Source organism: Sebastes umbrosus, chromosome 1 (assembly GCF_015220745.1).
Source record: "Sebastes umbrosus isolate fSebUmb1 chromosome 1, fSebUmb1.pri, whole genome shotgun sequence".
NCBI classification, from domain to species: domain Eukaryota; kingdom Metazoa; phylum Chordata; class Actinopteri; order Perciformes; family Sebastidae; genus Sebastes; species Sebastes umbrosus.
In genome coordinates, this window is record NC_051269.1 from 29353495 (window position 1) to 29372107 (window position 18613).

Here is an 18613-nt window from a genome sequence, read left to right on the forward strand (position 1 = left end):
TCCACGCTCCCCATTCATTGTCTATGCAAGCAGCCGCGCAATGCATTCCGGTAGCGTGGCGTCGCGATTCTAGAGACTAGGGGTCACGACGCCCGCTCCTTATTTGTATAAAGTTGAGGTCCTGGCTACTTTATGCAAATCGCGGGCGTCCGACGCGACTCGCCGCCTCTCGAAACTCCCGATAATCTTTTAAACTAAACGTTGTCGAGCCAAAATAAAGACAGATTCAGCAACTACATGGGTTATTTCTCGCATGAAATGTTTTCAGAAACACATTTCAGTGAACTATTGACGTGAAATAAGAGAAGAAAGTTTCCAAACGAGCCTCCATACTGGTTCCGGTTTGAAAGCTGAGAGCAGCAGCCAACGGCGGGAAAGCGTTCGTCCAATCAGGAGCCGAGTGCCTTGTTTCTAGGGACAGCACACCAAGCGTCCAATGTTGGGAAGCGCCGCGTCCCCTCGTGATAAAAAACGCCCCTGTGGACACGTACCATGAGGGTACGTGTCCACAGGCTCCGTGCTTTCCACGCTCCCCATTCATTGTCTATGTAAGCAGCCGCGCAATGCATTCTGGCAGCGTGGCTTCGCGATTCGAGAAACGGAGCGTCACGACGCCCGCTCCTCATTTGCATAAAGTTGAGGGCTCGTCTACTTTATGCAAATCACGGACGTCCAACGCGACTCACCGCCTCTCGAAACTCCCGAGAATCTTTTAAAATAAACGTTGTCGATCCAAAATAAAGACAGATTCAGCAACTGCACGGCTTATTTCCCGCCTCAAATGTTTTCAGAAACGCATTTCAGTGAACTATTTTCGTGAAATAAGAGAAGAAAGTTTCCAAACAAGCCTCCATACTGGTTCCGGTTTGAAAGCTGGGAGCAGCAGCCAACGGCGGGAAAGCGTTCGTCCAATCGGGTTGTGTCTAGTGACAGCCCACCAAGCGTCCAATGTTGGGAAGTGTCGCGTCCCCTCGCGATAAAAAACGCCCCTGTGGACACGTACCATGAGGCGACACACGTCAGCTAAAACCACAATATCACTCTATATTTCAGCTGCTTGGCAGTAATGTTAGCTGACCAGACGAAGGTCTCTCCATGAATCAATGCTGATCATAGTGTTGGCTTTTCCTGCTTCAGCCTCCCGACCGTGGTCGGAGGGAACGGGAGACGCCGACATTTTGGTCGGAGACGATAACGTTTCTCGCTGCGGAGCCCCGTCACTTCACAAGACACGAAAAACATCTGTTGGTCTGGAGGAGCTGCAGCATTTATTCCTGCACAAACGTCCACTGTACATTTACTAGATATTCTCAGAGCTACAAAGTCTTCTGCAGTGTGTTGTGTGATCACATGCACGTGAGAGTGGAGCGAGCTGAGTGAAGTTAGACAGGCAGAGGAGCCGAGACTCCGGCCCTGGAGACCAACGCTACGGTCTCCCCCGCGTCCTCCGACCGCGGCCATCACAGTTTAACAGATGGGCTTCACTAGATATAACGTTGCGGTTTTGGTGCTTCCGTGTAGTTTGTGTTGGAGTCTGAGTATGAACAGCGTAGCCACACGCGAGCACGCATATGCGAGCACGCATGGGACACCGACCCGGGTGATTTATACGTGTAAGAAGTTACAAACAGTCCCTTTAACTGAGGTTACTTTGATTTTTTTTGTGCTCAGTTTGACATAGAATAAATAATAATGAATTAATAGTATTGTGTATTTGTGTTTTTATAAAAACTTCCATACACAAAACAAATACAAAAATAAGTTTGTGGGTAGTGAAATATTTGCAGATCATGGTACATATTTGTGAATTGTCTGTGGATTACAACTATTATCTACAGATCTGCTGCGGTACCAATCGGACAAAATTCTGTAAACAAACAGGAGGAAAGTTACAAATGTCATGTGGCCCATAAATCCACAGGAAGCGATCTGCAAATGCGGAAATATCATTCCACGTGTAGAAATAGATGCACAAATGTGTAGATATCACTTTACATGTAAACCTTAAAATACGTATTTACAGAGTAAGTTATGTTTATTTGCAAATCGGCCTTGTATTTTTGTGGATGTGACTTTACACAACACAAATACAAAAATACGTTTGTGGGTAGTGAAATATTTGCAGATCATGGTACATATTTGTGAATGTCTTCTGTGGATCACAACTAATAAAGTCCAATAAAAACGTCCATATAATAGCAGTTATAGCACCAAATGTTGTAACTGTTAACCTTGTGTTTGTGTTGTTTGTAAACGGCACTTAAAAAAACACAATGGAGGAAGTTTCCCTCTGAGGCAATCCCACCCCTCTCTCTCTATCTCTGCTCCATCTAGTGTCGTCAGTTGGGCCGTTGGAGCCCGGAGGGCGAGGAGGGGCGAGCGCGAGGGGCCATAGCAACAGATGAGGCCCTATAGCTTCAATGACCTATACCTGAGCCCCTGTAATAAACTCATTCAATTAACAAAGATGATTTTTTTGTGCTCAGTTTGACATAGAAGAAATAATAATAACGAACTATAGTATATATAATAGAACTAATTATAAATAATAATTTGCGCATATAGGAAAAGATAACAAATAGTCAATATGATTAAGTTAAATATGTAAGTAATGAATTGGTATTGTGATTAAGTTATATTACAAGTAATGAATTGGTATTCTGGATTGATAACAAATTTATATTTTGATAAGGATAAATATATCAGTAATTAATTTATATTTCTGTATGACATAAAAGGTAATAATTATAGTTAGAATAATTTTTTCAATATTATATTTATTGTTTTTTGTTCATTTTGAAACAACAGAACAAACATTCACAAACGTCCCCAATAATAACATTCTCGGTACAAAGAAACTTAACAAACCTAATATTAATATAAAATAAGCCAGTATAGATACAGGAAAAACATATTATATACAAAAAATAAATATATAAGTAAAACGAATATACACAAGTAAAATAAAATAAAAATATAAATAAAATTTTTAACAATAAAATAAAATAAAATCTATTTATATATACATATATACTGTATACATATATACATACATACACATATAAGCACACACAGTATATACACATACAAAGCACATATACATATAATCAATTAAAAAAAATCAGTGTGCAATTCAGTTATCATCCTATTCTACCCTGAATTCTAACCTGCTTTATAATATAAAAGACATGAAAATCTCACTTTTTACAATATGGGACCTTCAAAAAAATCTAGCCAGTGACCTTGGCCAATCACAGGTCATTTCAGAGAGAGAGAGCGTTACTATTGGCTGTGCTCCGGCTGGTGGGCGGTGCTTGGTATTTCCTCAGCTGATCTCAACATGGCTGCCAGGTCACAAACTTTCTCATTTTACAGCTAAACAGTACACTACAAGATGTTTCTGAAAACATTTGAGGCGAGAAATAGGCATTACAGTAACAGAATGTTAATTTATATTTGATCGGCGCTGCCTAGTTTGACTGTTTGATCGGAGTTTGCGAGTGATTGACAGCTGCTCAGAGACGGCACTCCAAAGGATATGACCTCTGACCTGGCAGAGTATCTAAACCAGAATCCATTTATTAACAAGTTATTAAAAATTACAACTAAAGAGTGATTCAATTCAATTCACTTTATTTCACCAGGATAATCCACTCACTATCAATACTGCTTTCCAGGGAGTCTTGGGTATACACATATTAAAAACACAGAATTAAAACTCATTATTATCAATTTATTGACACTTGTAACTGACCTCTTAACGTTTGCTGTTGGCGTATTAGTAAGTGAGAAACCTGTAACCCTTAGGCTATTTGTCATAAAATCTGCAGTTATAGGTAATTACTCTCATTGTACTCGAATAATGACTAGACTAATGAGAGATGTTCTACAGCCTGACAACCCAGAAGTTGTCCTAATTAATGGCTTATAACTGATTCATAATGCAACAGTAATTTTTATAAATACCATTAATATAAAAAAAAGTCAAAACCCTTTTTAAAGGGTGTAATTTTCAGAAAGTGGTACAGACACGTTGTATTATATATTACAGGCTATTATCTCTTTCTCTTCTCCTTTTTGTCTGCATAGTTACACACTGAGGAGGGTTGGAAATCTGCTGTGTTTAGAGAGCAACAACTGGTGACATAGGACTCTGAGGAATGGATTGTGTGGGTACATTCAGAGGGAATGAGCTACAGCTGTGAGTGCTGAGACTCTTGGAGCACTTCATTTGCACCACAGGGTCGACCGGAGGAGGTGGTGGTTGTTGTGATTGTGAGTGTGTGCCGGGGGGTCTTATTTATTTATAGTCACAACTGTAGACTGCACGGCCACCACACTGACAGTTCTACATCCACACCCACGGGTGTTCATTGTTTACCATGTTCACATTCTACATACTGGGATCATTTTTTGATCTGTTCAGGCAGGTTTGACTCGACTGAGTCATAAACATTACAGATTATTACTTTGACATGTAGGTTCCACGGAGAAATTTCCGATATGCCTACTACCTGACACAGATATTAGTACGATAAAGGCTACACGCGAGTTGTTGTGTTGAGACATGGAAATCTGTTCAATCTGGTTCTGGGGAAACTAAATGATGCAACAAACAAATCAGGTAGTTTTTCCTCCACCCCCACACCTGAAATGACAAGTACATTTCCTGAAACTAGATTTTGTCCCCAGGTGATTTACAGCAGGAGAACCACTACAAAGACCATCTACAACTTTTACAGGATTAATGACCCATTTCTGGATAAGCAGTGACATTAGATCTGTCTGTGGCTGAGTTTCTGTGAGGTTTAGATATGTTTGAAGTACCTTTTTCTTATGCATATTTTCAACCCAGGTGAATATATTTGAAGTGGTCAAACCTAAACATTTAATTTCAACTGAACTCACACTCAAGGGTGATTTTTTTTAGCTTTTAAAATGAAAAGCCAGGTCTCCATTTTCACTAACAAGAGCATGGTTTCGATTTACTGAAAGTTTGTATGATTTAATGACTGTATGATGCATCTGTTGCCAACATTTTAGGCAATACAGCCTCCAGGCTTTTATGTTCTAGTTGCAAAACAATGAGTCATCCCTGTATATTCAATATACACACTGCCAGAGCCTGGTTTAGGTTAACACATGGAGACATATTGGGACAAGTCTCAATTCAGAGGAAGCGATGGTTTCATGAACTACACCCACCCACCATTGTGCTCACGTGCTTAACTCACAGCAGTGTCTGTGGATTGTCAGGTCTGCTTGTGGCTCAGTTGGATGGGGGCAGAGCAGATGCTGCAACAGGAAGTTACTAACATGGTCCAGATGTGGGGACGAAAGACCACCTCCGACACAGCTGCAAAACGTGGACGACTACGGGGGCAGCGACAGCACACATATACAATCCCTGTGTTGACGAAAGCCCAGTCAAAAGACATTTTGTTCATGTCATCTTTGAAGAAGTATAAGACAAATATGGACAGACTGAGATTTTAATCTGTCACCATTTTCACTGACCCTGTCCTCACTCTCTACAGATACAATACTAATTCAAGTTTAGTTCAAAAACTACATTTGAAGGGATTTATAATATATTCAAGGCCTCAAATTAGGAGTTGTACATACAGGTATTCAAATAACTCTTTAACTAATTCACAAATAGTTCAACATTTAGGTGCCCTCTAGTGTTTAAAATGATGCAGTGCACCAAAGTGACAACAAAAGCTGCCAGTGAGCCACTATTTTGAAAACAGTGTTTTTTTTATTATTAATAATAATAAGTAAGAATGAATTTTTACTCTGAAATACAAAAGTTAACATTGGAAATTACCAAAATGTAAAAATGAAAGATGCAATTTTATCAAAACAATAAGTCAATTAGCTTTCAAATCAAACATAAATGAGTTATAAACAAAATCCTGTGATGCAAATCTGTAAGATGTCCATGCTGACAACGCTAAGACAAAGAGAACAAAATAGAAGACCAGCAGAACTTATTTACCATAACTACATAAAGGCACCAATCAAGCTTCCCAAACAGATGACAAAATGAAATTGCTTAATAGGATCTATGTATCCACAGGGACAGCCGGTCTAAGGGCCTGTTTCTTTGCTACTCCATTAATAGAGTTTCCGCTCTCTGGACTGCAGACCTCCAGAGGGCTGTATGGTATCCACTTCTTAGCAAAGTGAGGGCTTTTTACGTCTCCCCTGTCAGCAGTTTTTACAGTCCATTAAAGAAAGCCACTAATCCTCATCGTCCTCTTCATCAATTAAGACCAACTTCCGTCTACGCTTCACAGGAGCAGAGATATCCTCCCTGTCTGAATCTGCATCACCGTTGGTTTCCATATCCATTGCAGTGGTGGAGTCGTCTTCTGTAAAGACAGTCATGTGTGAGACAAAATGCTGCATGATTAAACATCACTATTATCGAAGGCTCGTTACTGGTCCGGGACTGCTGTAGCACAGATGTTAAAGGTGCAGTGTGTGGGATTTGGCGGCATCTAGAAGGGGACCTGCTCCTTATGTACATATAAACGCCTTATTCTAAGGTAACGAAAACACGCTTCTTATGTTCAGGTGATTATACACTAAAGAAAACATACTTATTAATATCATATTCCATTTCTGCCAATAGATCCCCCTAAATGTTACACACTGTTCCTTTAAGTTTAGCATGGAATGATGAGTGACAACATACTATTAACCTTTAGTTTTACAAGTTTTCTGGTTGGGTGCCCAGACTTATCATTAACACACAATAACGCATTAAAACACTAAACAGTAAAATACCATTGTCCTCATCATCGTCCAACACTCTGCTTCTTTTAGTTGAGCTCTTCTTCTTCTTCTTCTTCTGGGACCTGGTGTGAACAGGAATAGATTAGGAATTAAGTAGTGTTTAGAAATAAAAATAGACATTTCTCAGCTGTGGTTTGGCTTAAGTGATTAACAAAAAAACACAGGGCAATGCCTCACCTCTCAAGTGTGCTGTCTGTATCCTCAGTAGGAGTGACATCTGACACCAGAGCTAAAAACAACAACAAAAAAGTTGCATAATATGAGCAAAGTCATCTCAATCCTTGGATCTTCTTTGACTAGCAGTAGATTTAAGCAAACAGATTTCAACTGGTATAAAATGCTGCAGTGTCCCCCCGGTATTAGCCAGCCTTGCAGTGGCTTCACATCTCGCTTCAAAGGCATCTAAACTATTTTTTAAACCAGCATACCAAAAGAATCTTATTGTTGTTGTGATTCTAATTTGCCTTTTTTAACCTTGATGTGTTGCTGATTTTTTAATGTTCGTTATGTCTGACATTGTGAGATACAAAACAAGGGTGAAAGGATCTTTACAATCACATTGCTGCTTCTCCAGTTCCAGGCTAAAACAACACTTAATTGTGAGAACTTTGCCATTGCAGAGGATTTCTGTTATATTCTCAAGATATTGAAACATGAAATACTACATTCTTGGCTGGTAGATTAGCCAAAGCAGGCTATTCTAATAGCCGGGTAACTTAACACTTACCCAAGTGACAGAGCTGTAATTAACTGCTGTCACCTGAGACATCTGAAGCTCCCACACATACCTGTACGCTCTGAGGTGTGGTGTTTCTTCTTGCGTGTGAGCAGCAGAGCTCTCAGAGCCTGAGCTCTCTGTTCACCTGAGACCTCCTCCTCCTCTTCCTCCTTCTCCTCCTCCTCCTCCTCCTTCTCCTTCTCCTGGGATTCTCCGGTTGGATTCCTGGAGGCAACTGGCTCCTCGCCAACTTCAGGTTCTTCCTCTCTTGGACTGAGAGCTGCAGCTGCACTTCGGAGCTCAGATACACTGATCTTTTCTGGGATCCTCCAAAAGGTCTCCTGGTTACAGAACAGTAAAAAAAAAAAACTCAAATTAATGAAGATGTATCAGCTGTATAGTATTTTACCATCAGGTGTTTAAACTCCAACACAGTCTCAAATAAAAAACACAAAGAGCAGATCAAATGGCTATAAATAGAATGAGGTGAAATGACTGGTTTGGTGGTGAAATATCTCACAAAAAAACACACCTGTTCATTTGCAGGTGCTCGAATTCCCAGTTTACGCAACAGCTTCCGGAAGCTCTTGTTGTCCATGGCGTCTTCATTTGCCTCAGTCAGAGGAACGAGTGGCACAGGCTGAGAGAAACCTTATGAATGGAGCACAACAATTTCATCAACAGACCAAACAGCACTAATTACATCATGTTTTCACATAGATTGTAGCCCAAACCACTTAGAAATTAAAACTTAAAAACACTTAAAAATTAACATGCAAAATGTTTGGATACGTTTTTTTTGGACACGTTTTTTTGGACAGTTGCACTTACCATCTTCTTCACGGTCCTCTGCGGTTTTGTTTAGACGCTTCTGTAGCCATAACAAGGGTCCAGACATGCCTGTTATAAAAACAACAGCATGAAACCGTTCCTAACAATACATAATGGAAGATTATTTTGTTCTTGTAGTCTTAAAGATATAGCGCCACTGTCTTTGCAGATACACACATCTGTGACTCTGATATTACTTAGAAAATCACATTTAATCCATATATTATCCAATATGTATTTTGCATTTTACCATCGGCCAATCTCCACCCAGCTAAAGAAAGCACAAAGGGCCTCTGTCTCACCTTCCTGTTGTAGAGCATACACCATGTTGCCTACATCAGGTCTCCTCTCCGCTGTGGAGTGCAGGCTTTGGCTCCTCCTTCCTCCATTTTGTGATGTTTCCCTTTCTTGCTCTTCATCTTCCTCATCGTCTTCAGACTCACCCTCTTCCTCCTCATCTTCATCACCTCTGTCACCAGGATCCTCTGGGGACCCTTGTGTTAGTCCGTCTAGGAACTCTTCTTCAGTCTGTGGCAGAGAGTGTAAAAGTGTAGAAACATCATTTCTTAAACTATAACTTATCATACGTGTTTTATGTTTTATGATACACATTTATATTTTGTATTACATGCATAATTGTCTTCATTTCCCAATTCTTAATACGGTCCATAGAGTTATTGTAAAAGATAATTGTGTAATGAAGTTATCTATAATAACTTTACCATTCCTTTTCCAGAGCTCTTCCCTGGAGCGCTACGACTCCTCTTTTTATAAAGTTCTCTCCTCTCAGACACCAGGCCCATACTGAGCAGCTTGTCCACCACACGTGCACGGGACCGCTTGGCTGTGAGCTTCTTCAGGATATTACCCAGCACGTCTGTGAAAATACAGTTTTGTCACCACTCAAAAGCATTAAGTATTCCTGAGACTGCTGTTGTAAAAGTACTGGAGCTGAGGACAGAGGTACGCTGAAAGTCTACTTCATCTTCCTCTCATGCACTACACACAACGATGACATGGTGTCCAGTACCATCAGAGTCTTTGTACTCCTCGTGGAGCATCTGCAGCTCCTCCTCCTGCTCCTCAGTCCAAAGAACAATCTGGGTACCTTTCCTTTTGGAAGACAAAAACAAAATTGCAGCTTATATTCTGCAAAATATTCCTCACTACATTGACAGTAATACTCATTCAGTCTGGAGTACATACTTCTGTTTCTTCAGTGCTTTAGCATTTTCCACCAGACCCATATGCACCAGCTGCAATACCACGTGGCGCCGAGTGCGGGTGTTGTTACTGAGTAACGGCAGCAGAGTCTCCACTATATCTGGCACTAAACACAAGATCAAACAGTCAATGAATGAATTCCAGACCCAAGTATGAAGTGTGCAAATGAGTCTTGTAACTTATAATACAACAAACAAAAAGAAAGCAGACCTTCAGAATGACGGTGCTCCTCATAAAGGTTGCGCAACTCCTCTTCCTCCTCTTCAGTCCACGTTGGTTTCGTTCCCTCTCTGAGATATATAGAGATGCAATATTTCAAATAGCAGAAACCATGACTGTGCTATTTTGTAATAAATGTAAATTCCACGTTTTAATAAGTGTCTTACACATGAGGATCTTTTACCTGTAACCTGGCAACAATAGTCAGCTTAACATGACACACAATGGCAGACAAGCAAAAACAAGCACCAACCCGTCTTGGCTGTAGCCTTCAGTCATCTCACGTACAGCTCCCACGTTTTTCCAGAACAGCAGCTCAACGTATGCCTTGTTGTTTTGTGCCGCCAGCGAAAAGAAACGGTTCAGCACAAACTTGGCAAAGGTCACCAGTTCCTGTGAAGGAGAGAATAATAAAGTCAGTTCCTGTGTGTCTAATCTAAACTTGACCTTATATCACAAATAGGTTGCTTGACAACGCTGAAGAATGTGTTTTTTTTTCCTCATGTCATCACTGTACCTTGTAAGCAGCTGCAGCGGGGTCGCTCAGGATCTTGTTGAAAAGGTTGAAGACTGATAGCTGGAAAATCTGGGCGTCCATTTTGAGGTCGACAGCCAAGCGGTGCAGCATTCGAGCGATGCAGTGGTTTGTGTGAGGTGTGTTTTTTGAGTATGTTTTTAATAAGAGGAGGTACGGACGCACAATACTGGGGTTGGAAAACCTGTGAGGGATGAGAGAAGGGGTCACATGCCCAATTAGGAAGGTCACAACAGTACTATTTGGTGGCAGGTTACTGTTACTCTAACTGTTTTCCTCACCTCTTGATAAAGTCAAGAAGGTTGAACTCTTTTTCGGAAATCTGGACAGACTCCATCTCTTCCTCTTCCAACTCTGCTGCATCGTCCTCCTCCTCGGCTGCAGGCTCGGGAGGAGATGACCCTGAAATTAAAAGGCAAGGTTTGAATCCTAGACTGTATATAAGAAGTGGACGTAGTCACCGTGATGTCACCCATTGGTTTCTGGACTGCCGTCTCAGATTTTTGCAACCAGTGACACGAGAGGGTGGAGCTAAGTACAACCGAACACCGAATAAGACATTTTTAGGCGACCAAAAGGTTATAATTAACTTTCATGAACTGAAAACACACTGTGAAAGGGTTAAAGTTGTAAGACAAAAACTCGGACAACTCTCAGACCGGACAACGCAGTGGTAGCGACGCCCTAAAGCATCCCCTGCTTTATGGTCTATTTCACTCTAAATGGGACCATAATTTACTAAATGAACATCATGTTGTATTGAAGAAGACTTGAAACTAGTGATTGAGACCATAAACTCATGTTTACAATGTTTACTGAGGTAATAAATCAAGTGAGAAGTAGGGTCATTTTCTCATAGACTTCTATACAATCAGACTTCTTTTTGCAACCAGAGGAGTCGCCCCCTGCTGGCTGTTAGAAAGAATGCAAGTTTAAGGCACTTCAGCATTGGCTTCACTTTTCAGACCAAGGAGCTGCCCACTGGCTTGAATGCAGCATAGATGCTGTGATACAAAGGGGTCACGTACATATACATTTTTAAAAACTTACTTGGCAGGTTGGCATGCAGGATCTGCTTAAGGAGTTCCAGTTCCTCCTCAGGATCCACATCAGCTGAACCGAACACATCTCCCTCTGGCCACACCTCTCTGAGAATGCCAGGAAGACGGTGAACACTTAAATAATTAAACATGTGTGATTAGTCTGAGAGGTCGACGGCGTGTTGCGTCTCACTGACCTTGCAGCGCGCAGCAGCCCCAGCGCTTCTGGTCCCAGTCGAACCAGCAGGGCGTCCTGCACCCGCACCATGGCCTCAGTCCTTTGCTCCTCAAGTGGAGTTTCAGATGTGGCATCAAATGGCACGATGCTTTCAGTTAAAGACTCTGACAACTGCACACAGAAGACAGAAAAGTATTCAGTGTTTGGTCTTTTTCACTGTGGACCAAAAAGAATTCAGTTCAATTTTAGCCTTTCAGATCATTGATGTTGGACTGATGTGCTTTTGGGAGCTCTCTGCTCCCCCTAGAGGTTGATTCTCACACTGACCTGAAACCCTGAAGCCTTCAGCTCTTCCTCCACAACCTTCCAGGTCTCTTCCAGAGCCTCTGGACTAGTTTCTGCAGCCGGGGGCTTTTTTCCACCTCGAGACTTTTTCCGCCTCACCTTCTTTTTCTGCAGAGTTAACAGAGCTGGATATTCATGTTCTAAGCAGGTACTAATAGCAAGCATTTACACACACAATCCAAATTTAGCACAAGAACTTACCTGAACCATCAAGCTTCTGCGACCTTTGCAGAAGCGCTCTAACATGCGCAAGAAAAGATGCGTTGACTCCACCAAGTCTTTGAGGTAGGAGCGAGGCTGTCTGGTTTCATCATACTTCCTCAGCAGGGTCAGGAAAATCTCCCTGTACTCCATCAGGTAAAATATGTTGCCTAGAAAGTGATGTAAAATAGATGAGGGAAGTAGGACTACAATAACATGCAAACCCTTTTTCATATGGAGTATCCGTATTAGGGATGGGACGATAAAGGATGTTATCCTGGATAAAATTCAATCCTGGATAAGCTGTTCAGCTTGCTATCATAGTGGAGAAGTTAAAAACAGAGCCTGAATTTAAAAAAAAGGAAATATGTAAAAAAAAAAAAAAGAACAAACTCGCAGTGTTGCTATTTTTTAATTTGTATTTATCCTTTATTTATGCAGGGGGACCTTATGATTTATGATTGCCTCATTTAAGATTGTTTGATTTTCACAAAAAAAGGATGTTCCCTAACAAAAGATGTGTCCTATGTGTGATGCAAAAAAAAAAGTTTCTTATCTAAATGCAAGGTAAAGTGATTCCAGTATGTTTAAGTGCCATTTTAAGAGTTTCTAAGCATATTTTTGATAGTGCAAAGTTGTGTTCCATTTGAGCTTCATTACCCACAAAAAAGTAAATAATTCAAATCTTATAAGTGAAAAAAGTACTCTATCTGTGTGAACAAGAGCTGTTAGCATCTTACTTTTAATAACGCTGGAACTCTGACGGATGCTTTCATCCTGTGAGCGGTCCATCTCGTTCACAGTCAGCAGCAGCTCCTGATAAGCCTTTAGTGCCAGATGCATCCTTGAAAGAACAAGTGATGTCAGTCCGGGACCAACACGCAGATTTCACATATTCCTATTAACCTGCTTCCTAATGATCATCTTACCTGCGTGACCAGGATGTGGCCTCTTTTTTGTCTGTGAGCAACATCTCATAGTAGTTGGTGATGTTGCGCTCAATATAATGGAAGGCCCGGATGGACATGGTCTCAGAAACTAAGTCTGCACGGAAACCGTTGCCACGGTTGAAGGCCATGAAGAAGCTGAGCGCCCAGAGGTAGTACGTCTCATCATGTTGCTGAGTTTGCTCTCGAATTAAACTTTCCTGTAGAGGAGACAAGGAAATACAAAGTGTTGAGAGTATTGTGCTCACAACGTACCAGCCTTGTGAAACGTTGACAAAATTGGTCGACAAATGTACACAGCAACTTAAAGATTTAACTATGAGTCACCTATTGCACAGAAACGCAATATACTTTTATAAAAGGTATTATAATTGTAACTCTTTCAGTCCTATTTTCCATTTGTATTCTATAGAGTTGTCAAAAATATCATAGGAGAAAAATAAATATCGATACTGAATATTTGAAACGGTTTCAATTCTCATTTTCTGCAGTATCGATACACGGGTACCAGCTGAGCTTTCTGCTCTCTCTTCTCCCCGACAGCGGGTTGACACACACACACACACACACACCGCTATTCATCTTTTAATAAAAATCAAAAAATGTATGCCCTCAATGTTGTGTTAATATTTTCCCGTGCAGCATGGGAAATATCGAATAGCAATATTTTTCTATATTTTTCAAAGTTAGAATTCTAGTATCGTGACAACACTAGTATACTACTAAACAAGACACAAAAAGGGTCTTTAGGTCTATGCTACAAAATAAGTCATTAACGTTACAGCAGCTGACCTTGACAAGGTACATGAGGCGATTGTAGCAGTTCTCCAAGAAGTCCACACAAAACTCTCGCAGGAAGAGTCGAACATTTAAGGCTGAGCGGCGTTTGTCCTTACACTCCCGAGCCTGTCGATTCCTCTTGGGAACTCGTCTCACTGCTTTGCCCGTGTCATGAGTATAGTTTTTGAACTAAAAACAGAAAAACCAGAGATTCACATTTAAATGATTTTTGCAAGCGTCACTATGCCAGGATTGTTTGGTATCACAGATGAGTTCACTACTCACATCATGAACATGTCTGTGATAAATCACATTTTTGTCCCCGATTGACTTGAGGCCTTGAACAACATAGGACCCTCCAAAGCGAGAGTGTCTGAAAAAATAACATTGACACACACACAAAGATATTACATAAAGATTTTTCAAACTACAGCACTAAACAAGCCATATACTGTACATATTGGGACACAAGCAAAAGCTTTATGTAAATATCATGCAGGAGTTCTATGACATGTTTCAGGCCAATATGTAAAATAAAACACATTTTGGCTCTGGAATAAAGAATGCGGTGTACTGTATATAAATATATATATATGACTGTATATGAGCTTGATTGTACCTGGGTCCTCTTTGTAATGTGCGGGAGCGTTTTGCAGCGTGCTCCTTCTGCCTCAGCGCCTCCAGCTCCTGAGAGTCTCTGTGCTTCTCTTCTGTTGAACGAGCCTGACCGGCGCTCACCAAAGCATCCGGCGTCTGTGAGGAAAGAAGAAGAGCTGAAACACGGAACAGCTGGAAACCTACATGTGTGCCTCCAAGGGGTTCTACCGTCTAACCTGGTCTCTGAACATGAGGGAGATTATTTCCAACACGTGCAGACTCCACTGCTGCTCACTCTGGGCCGACGCCAGGAACTTGATCAGGTCGTCGAAACCGCTCATGTGAATGGCCCACAGCAGCCGATCATGGATGCTGGCATCATCGTCCACTTTCTACAGGAGGGACAGAAGAAGTACAGGTGAGATGAAGGGTAAAGTCAAGACAAATTTAGCTCTGTCTCTTATATGATCACATCGATATTCATGTTAAATTCAGACCTGCTCTTCACAGGGGTCCGCAGGTACATGAAGCACATTTCTGACCAGCAGCAGGATCCTCTCTATCAGCAGGTTGTCCTCCTCCTGTCTCTGCTCCCAGTCCTGAAAGAGAAGGAGGTGAGTCAGGATCAAGCTTAGAATGGTTTTGAATTTTCAATTAGTTTATATTTTATTTTAGTTTTGACTTTTCAATTTAAGTTTAGCTTAGCATTTGCTTGTTTTAGTTTATTTTCAGTTTTTCAGAAACATTTAGTTTAAATTTGTATTTATTTAGTTTTAATTTGTTTTTGTTCGGGCCAGGTATAATGTATCAGAAGTATGTAGCTATATAAATATAAAATACATGGAGATCTGTGTAGGGATGGCCATAATGTTAAATGTTCAATCTTGGCATAGCGCCATATGGCAAGTCTGTTCAATTTCTGTGGTTCAATCTCACAAGAGTTGACGGAATTTCATGCTGTTTTTATGGTAGTGATATATTATAGCTAAAAAACTAAAACTGAAATGAATGTACGTTTTTTTTTTTTTATCTTTTACTAGTTTGTTACCAAGGCAATATTGTTTCAGTTTAGTTTCAGTTTTTCTTAAAGGATATTGTTTTTATTTAGTTTCAGTTTACTAACAATATTTTTCACTGCTACTTTTTGTTTTAGTTTCAGTTTTATTTCATTATAATAACCCTAGTCGGGACAGACAGGAAGAAACACTTGGGTAAACAGACACATTTTACTGATGTAACAGGTGAAATGAAAATAATGTTTTTTGTTGTCATGTTTTTTTCTTTCAATCAGTGAAACACTCACCAGTTGTAGAAGCGTGTATAATGTCTCACTTAAAATGCCAAACACCGCTTCACTGGCAAATGCCTGAAAACAAAAGCAGGACACAAATGTATTCACTATTATACAATACAGTAAATTTGAAACATAAATTACAGTTGTTATTAGTTATGGCAGAACTTATTATTGTTATACTGAGATCACAATACCTCTTTACAGGCTTGTAAATGAGACGTCACTTGCAAAAAGTGATGTCTAAACACTGGGTCATCAGGGACTTTACCAAAGCAGAGCATGGCAGGCTGAGTGAGGTTGACCATGAGCCTGAGAAAATACAGAGTAGAGTCATATGAGCAACAGTCACCAAATCTAATGACAATATCTTTAATAAACAAATTGATTATGTGTCCCCTCATATCATAGTCACAAGCATACATTTCTAGTCCAAGAGAAAAGTTTCCTGTCAGGGTTTATACCTGATGCAGGCATCAAATAAGGCCTTGTCTTGTGCATGCTGGATGATAATGGGTAGAAGGTCATTCTGTACAATCTGGCCGGCACCCAGCTGCTGGCGGACGTCACGGGTGTCATCTTCATGACGTAAATACCTGATCAAGTCTTTCACACTCTCTGCAACACAAAGACAGAACAAATAGAGGAGGACAGGTGATTTTCCTGTTTTTAATCCAAAAACCAATAGGTCCCCCTTCCTTCTGATGATGCAGGGAATGTATATGAATATGTATAACATTTAAAAAAAACCTCTCACCTAAGCAATCAGCTTCCCTGTGATAGGTGTCTCCCTCCAGATAGCCGAGAGCACTGCACGTTGCCAAAAGCTCGCAATTCATCTTCAATCAGTCCATACACCATCAGACAACCTAAAAAGGCGAAGGTTCAGTCTAATCAGCCACACAACACATCAAGATCAACAGAGCACCTCAAGTAGCTGTGTTTACTATGAACTTCAGATTGTGTGGGTTATTCTTTAGAACCAGATCTATCCAATCATGCATTGCCTGGTTAACCTGCTTCTGTAACACAATCATTTCCCAACTTGGGATCAATAAAGTACATCTATCTAAATCTATCTATCTATCTATACTTTATTTACACGGCACCTTTCATACTGCATATGGCATGTAGGCTACATTTAGAAGCAGTTAAAGGTCCCATATTATGCTCATTTTCAGGTTCATACTTGTATTTTGTGTTTCTACTTGAACATGTTTACATGCTGTAATGTTAAAAAAAAACTTTATTTTCCTCATACTGTCAGCCTGAATATGCCTGTATTTACCCTCTGTCTGAAACGCTCCATTTTAGCGCATTTGTACGGAATTGCTAAATAATTGCGTTGCTAGGCAACAGTTTGGGTCTATGTGTACTTCCTGTCAGCTGATGTTATTCACATTCACTGCAACCAGGAATAAACTGGGACACATTTAGAATGTTTACATTTAAAACTGTGTCAAGGCTCTAAATATTGTATATTTGTGACATCACGAATGGGCAGAAATCCTGACAGCTTGTTTCAAATGCAGAGTTTCTGAATACGGGCTGTGTGTATTTCCCTGTGGATTGAGTGTTTCGATACTTTCACAGTATTTATATAGGACTTAAACCTGCTTTATAATAAAAAAACATGAAAATCTATTTTTTTTATAATATGGGACCTTTAAAGCATCTTGACCTGGCTCATCTGACACTTGTGGAGGGGATATCACACTTGGTTTGCTTTTTGCTTATTAACTGATTTACTTTGTGAAGTTTGATAACTTTTATGTGGGCTTTTGGTGTAGTTCTACAGCTTACCAACATGTTTATAAAATGTTCACTGTAACATTAACTTACACCCACTGAAACCAGACTAACTAGGGGAATAACGTTACCATAAAGTTGACTGTCATTGTATAGTACACTGTGGGTTTGTGTTAGCCACTGTGTCTAGCTAGCTTTATCCAAACATTGCTAATGTTATGTAGCAGTTAGCTTCAGTTCACAGCAGTCTGACTGAGTAATAACCTTTTAAATCCTGGTTCAGAGAAAGAAAAACAACACGGGTTCAGTTACCAGATTCGTTCAATCGCTGTTCCTCGACAGGATCCGTGTTCAGCAGCTGGTGATGTATAAAGTGTGTAAAGTTAAGAGCTTTTCCATCAGTTAGTTATAACCTTGGTTTCAGCCTGCTGCTGTCTCTAGGAGACCGACAAGTCTCCCGCCAAGACAGCGAGCGAAAACTCAGGAAGCGGATGTAGAATGTCGTCATCACAGACACATATTTTGCCCCGAGTTCAGTATTTCAGGCAGCGCCTTTCCAGGTTTACAAAAAACAACAAACTCCAAACTAACCACGAATCAACGAATTGGCGGTGTCAGCTTGAGCAAAGAGGGTAAGATTAGGACCCGAGCCATGATTGACGTTTAGGTGTGCCAGAATTTGAGAATTTTGTGGAATATACTTGCAGTATATTATATATACAGTATATATATATACAATATACTTCAACCTTGGGTTTAAAGTGGCAGTAGGCAGAATATTTTTGGCATCTTTGGGCAAAAATTCCATAATAACCTTTCAGCATATTGTAATTCAAGTGTTCTGAGGGATAACTAGATTTCTTCCTCATGGCTCTGTTTTCAGCCTTTAAAAAATCTAGCCCATGACGGGGGACTTTGGCCAATCACAGGTCATTTCAGAGAGAGAGCGTTCCTTTTGGCTGTGCTTCGGCTGGTGGGCGGTGCTTGGTATTTCCTCAACTGATCTTAACATGGCTGCCGGGTCACAAACTTTCTCATTTTACAGCTAAACAGTACACTACAAGATGTTTCTGAAAACATTTTACTTTAGAAATAGACATTACAGTAACAGAATATTGATTCATATTTGATCAGCGCTGCCCAGTTTTACCATT

The 18613-nt window shown here is 40.4% G+C and overlaps 1 protein-coding gene across 1 annotated transcript; it reads right to left on the reverse strand.

Moving 5' to 3' along the window:
- Positions 1 to 5748: 5748 nt before the first annotated feature.
- On the reverse strand, positions 5749 to 17959 carry timeless (timeless circadian clock). The gene is made up of 30 exons (XM_037783957.1): positions 17772 to 17959; positions 16468 to 16579; positions 16175 to 16328; positions 15908 to 16022; positions 15723 to 15785; positions 14917 to 15018; positions 14656 to 14811; positions 14442 to 14575; positions 14108 to 14195; positions 13835 to 14011; positions 13025 to 13242; positions 12836 to 12939; positions 12096 to 12265; positions 11877 to 12002; positions 11569 to 11720; positions 11382 to 11479; positions 10613 to 10733; positions 10314 to 10515; positions 10050 to 10189; positions 9788 to 9867; positions 9560 to 9683; positions 9384 to 9466; positions 9076 to 9230; positions 8656 to 8881; positions 8354 to 8422; positions 8055 to 8173; positions 7593 to 7863; positions 6982 to 7033; positions 6796 to 6866; positions 5749 to 6377 (listed from the first exon to the last, which is right to left on the reverse strand). Exons 2-30 carry the CDS (start codon positions 16547 to 16549, stop codon positions 6247 to 6249), a joined length of 3783 nt encoding a protein of 1260 aa, XP_037639885.1. The 5' UTR covers positions 16550 to 16579; positions 17772 to 17959; the 3' UTR covers positions 5749 to 6246.
- Between the last annotated feature and the right edge of the window lie 654 nt (positions 17960 to 18613).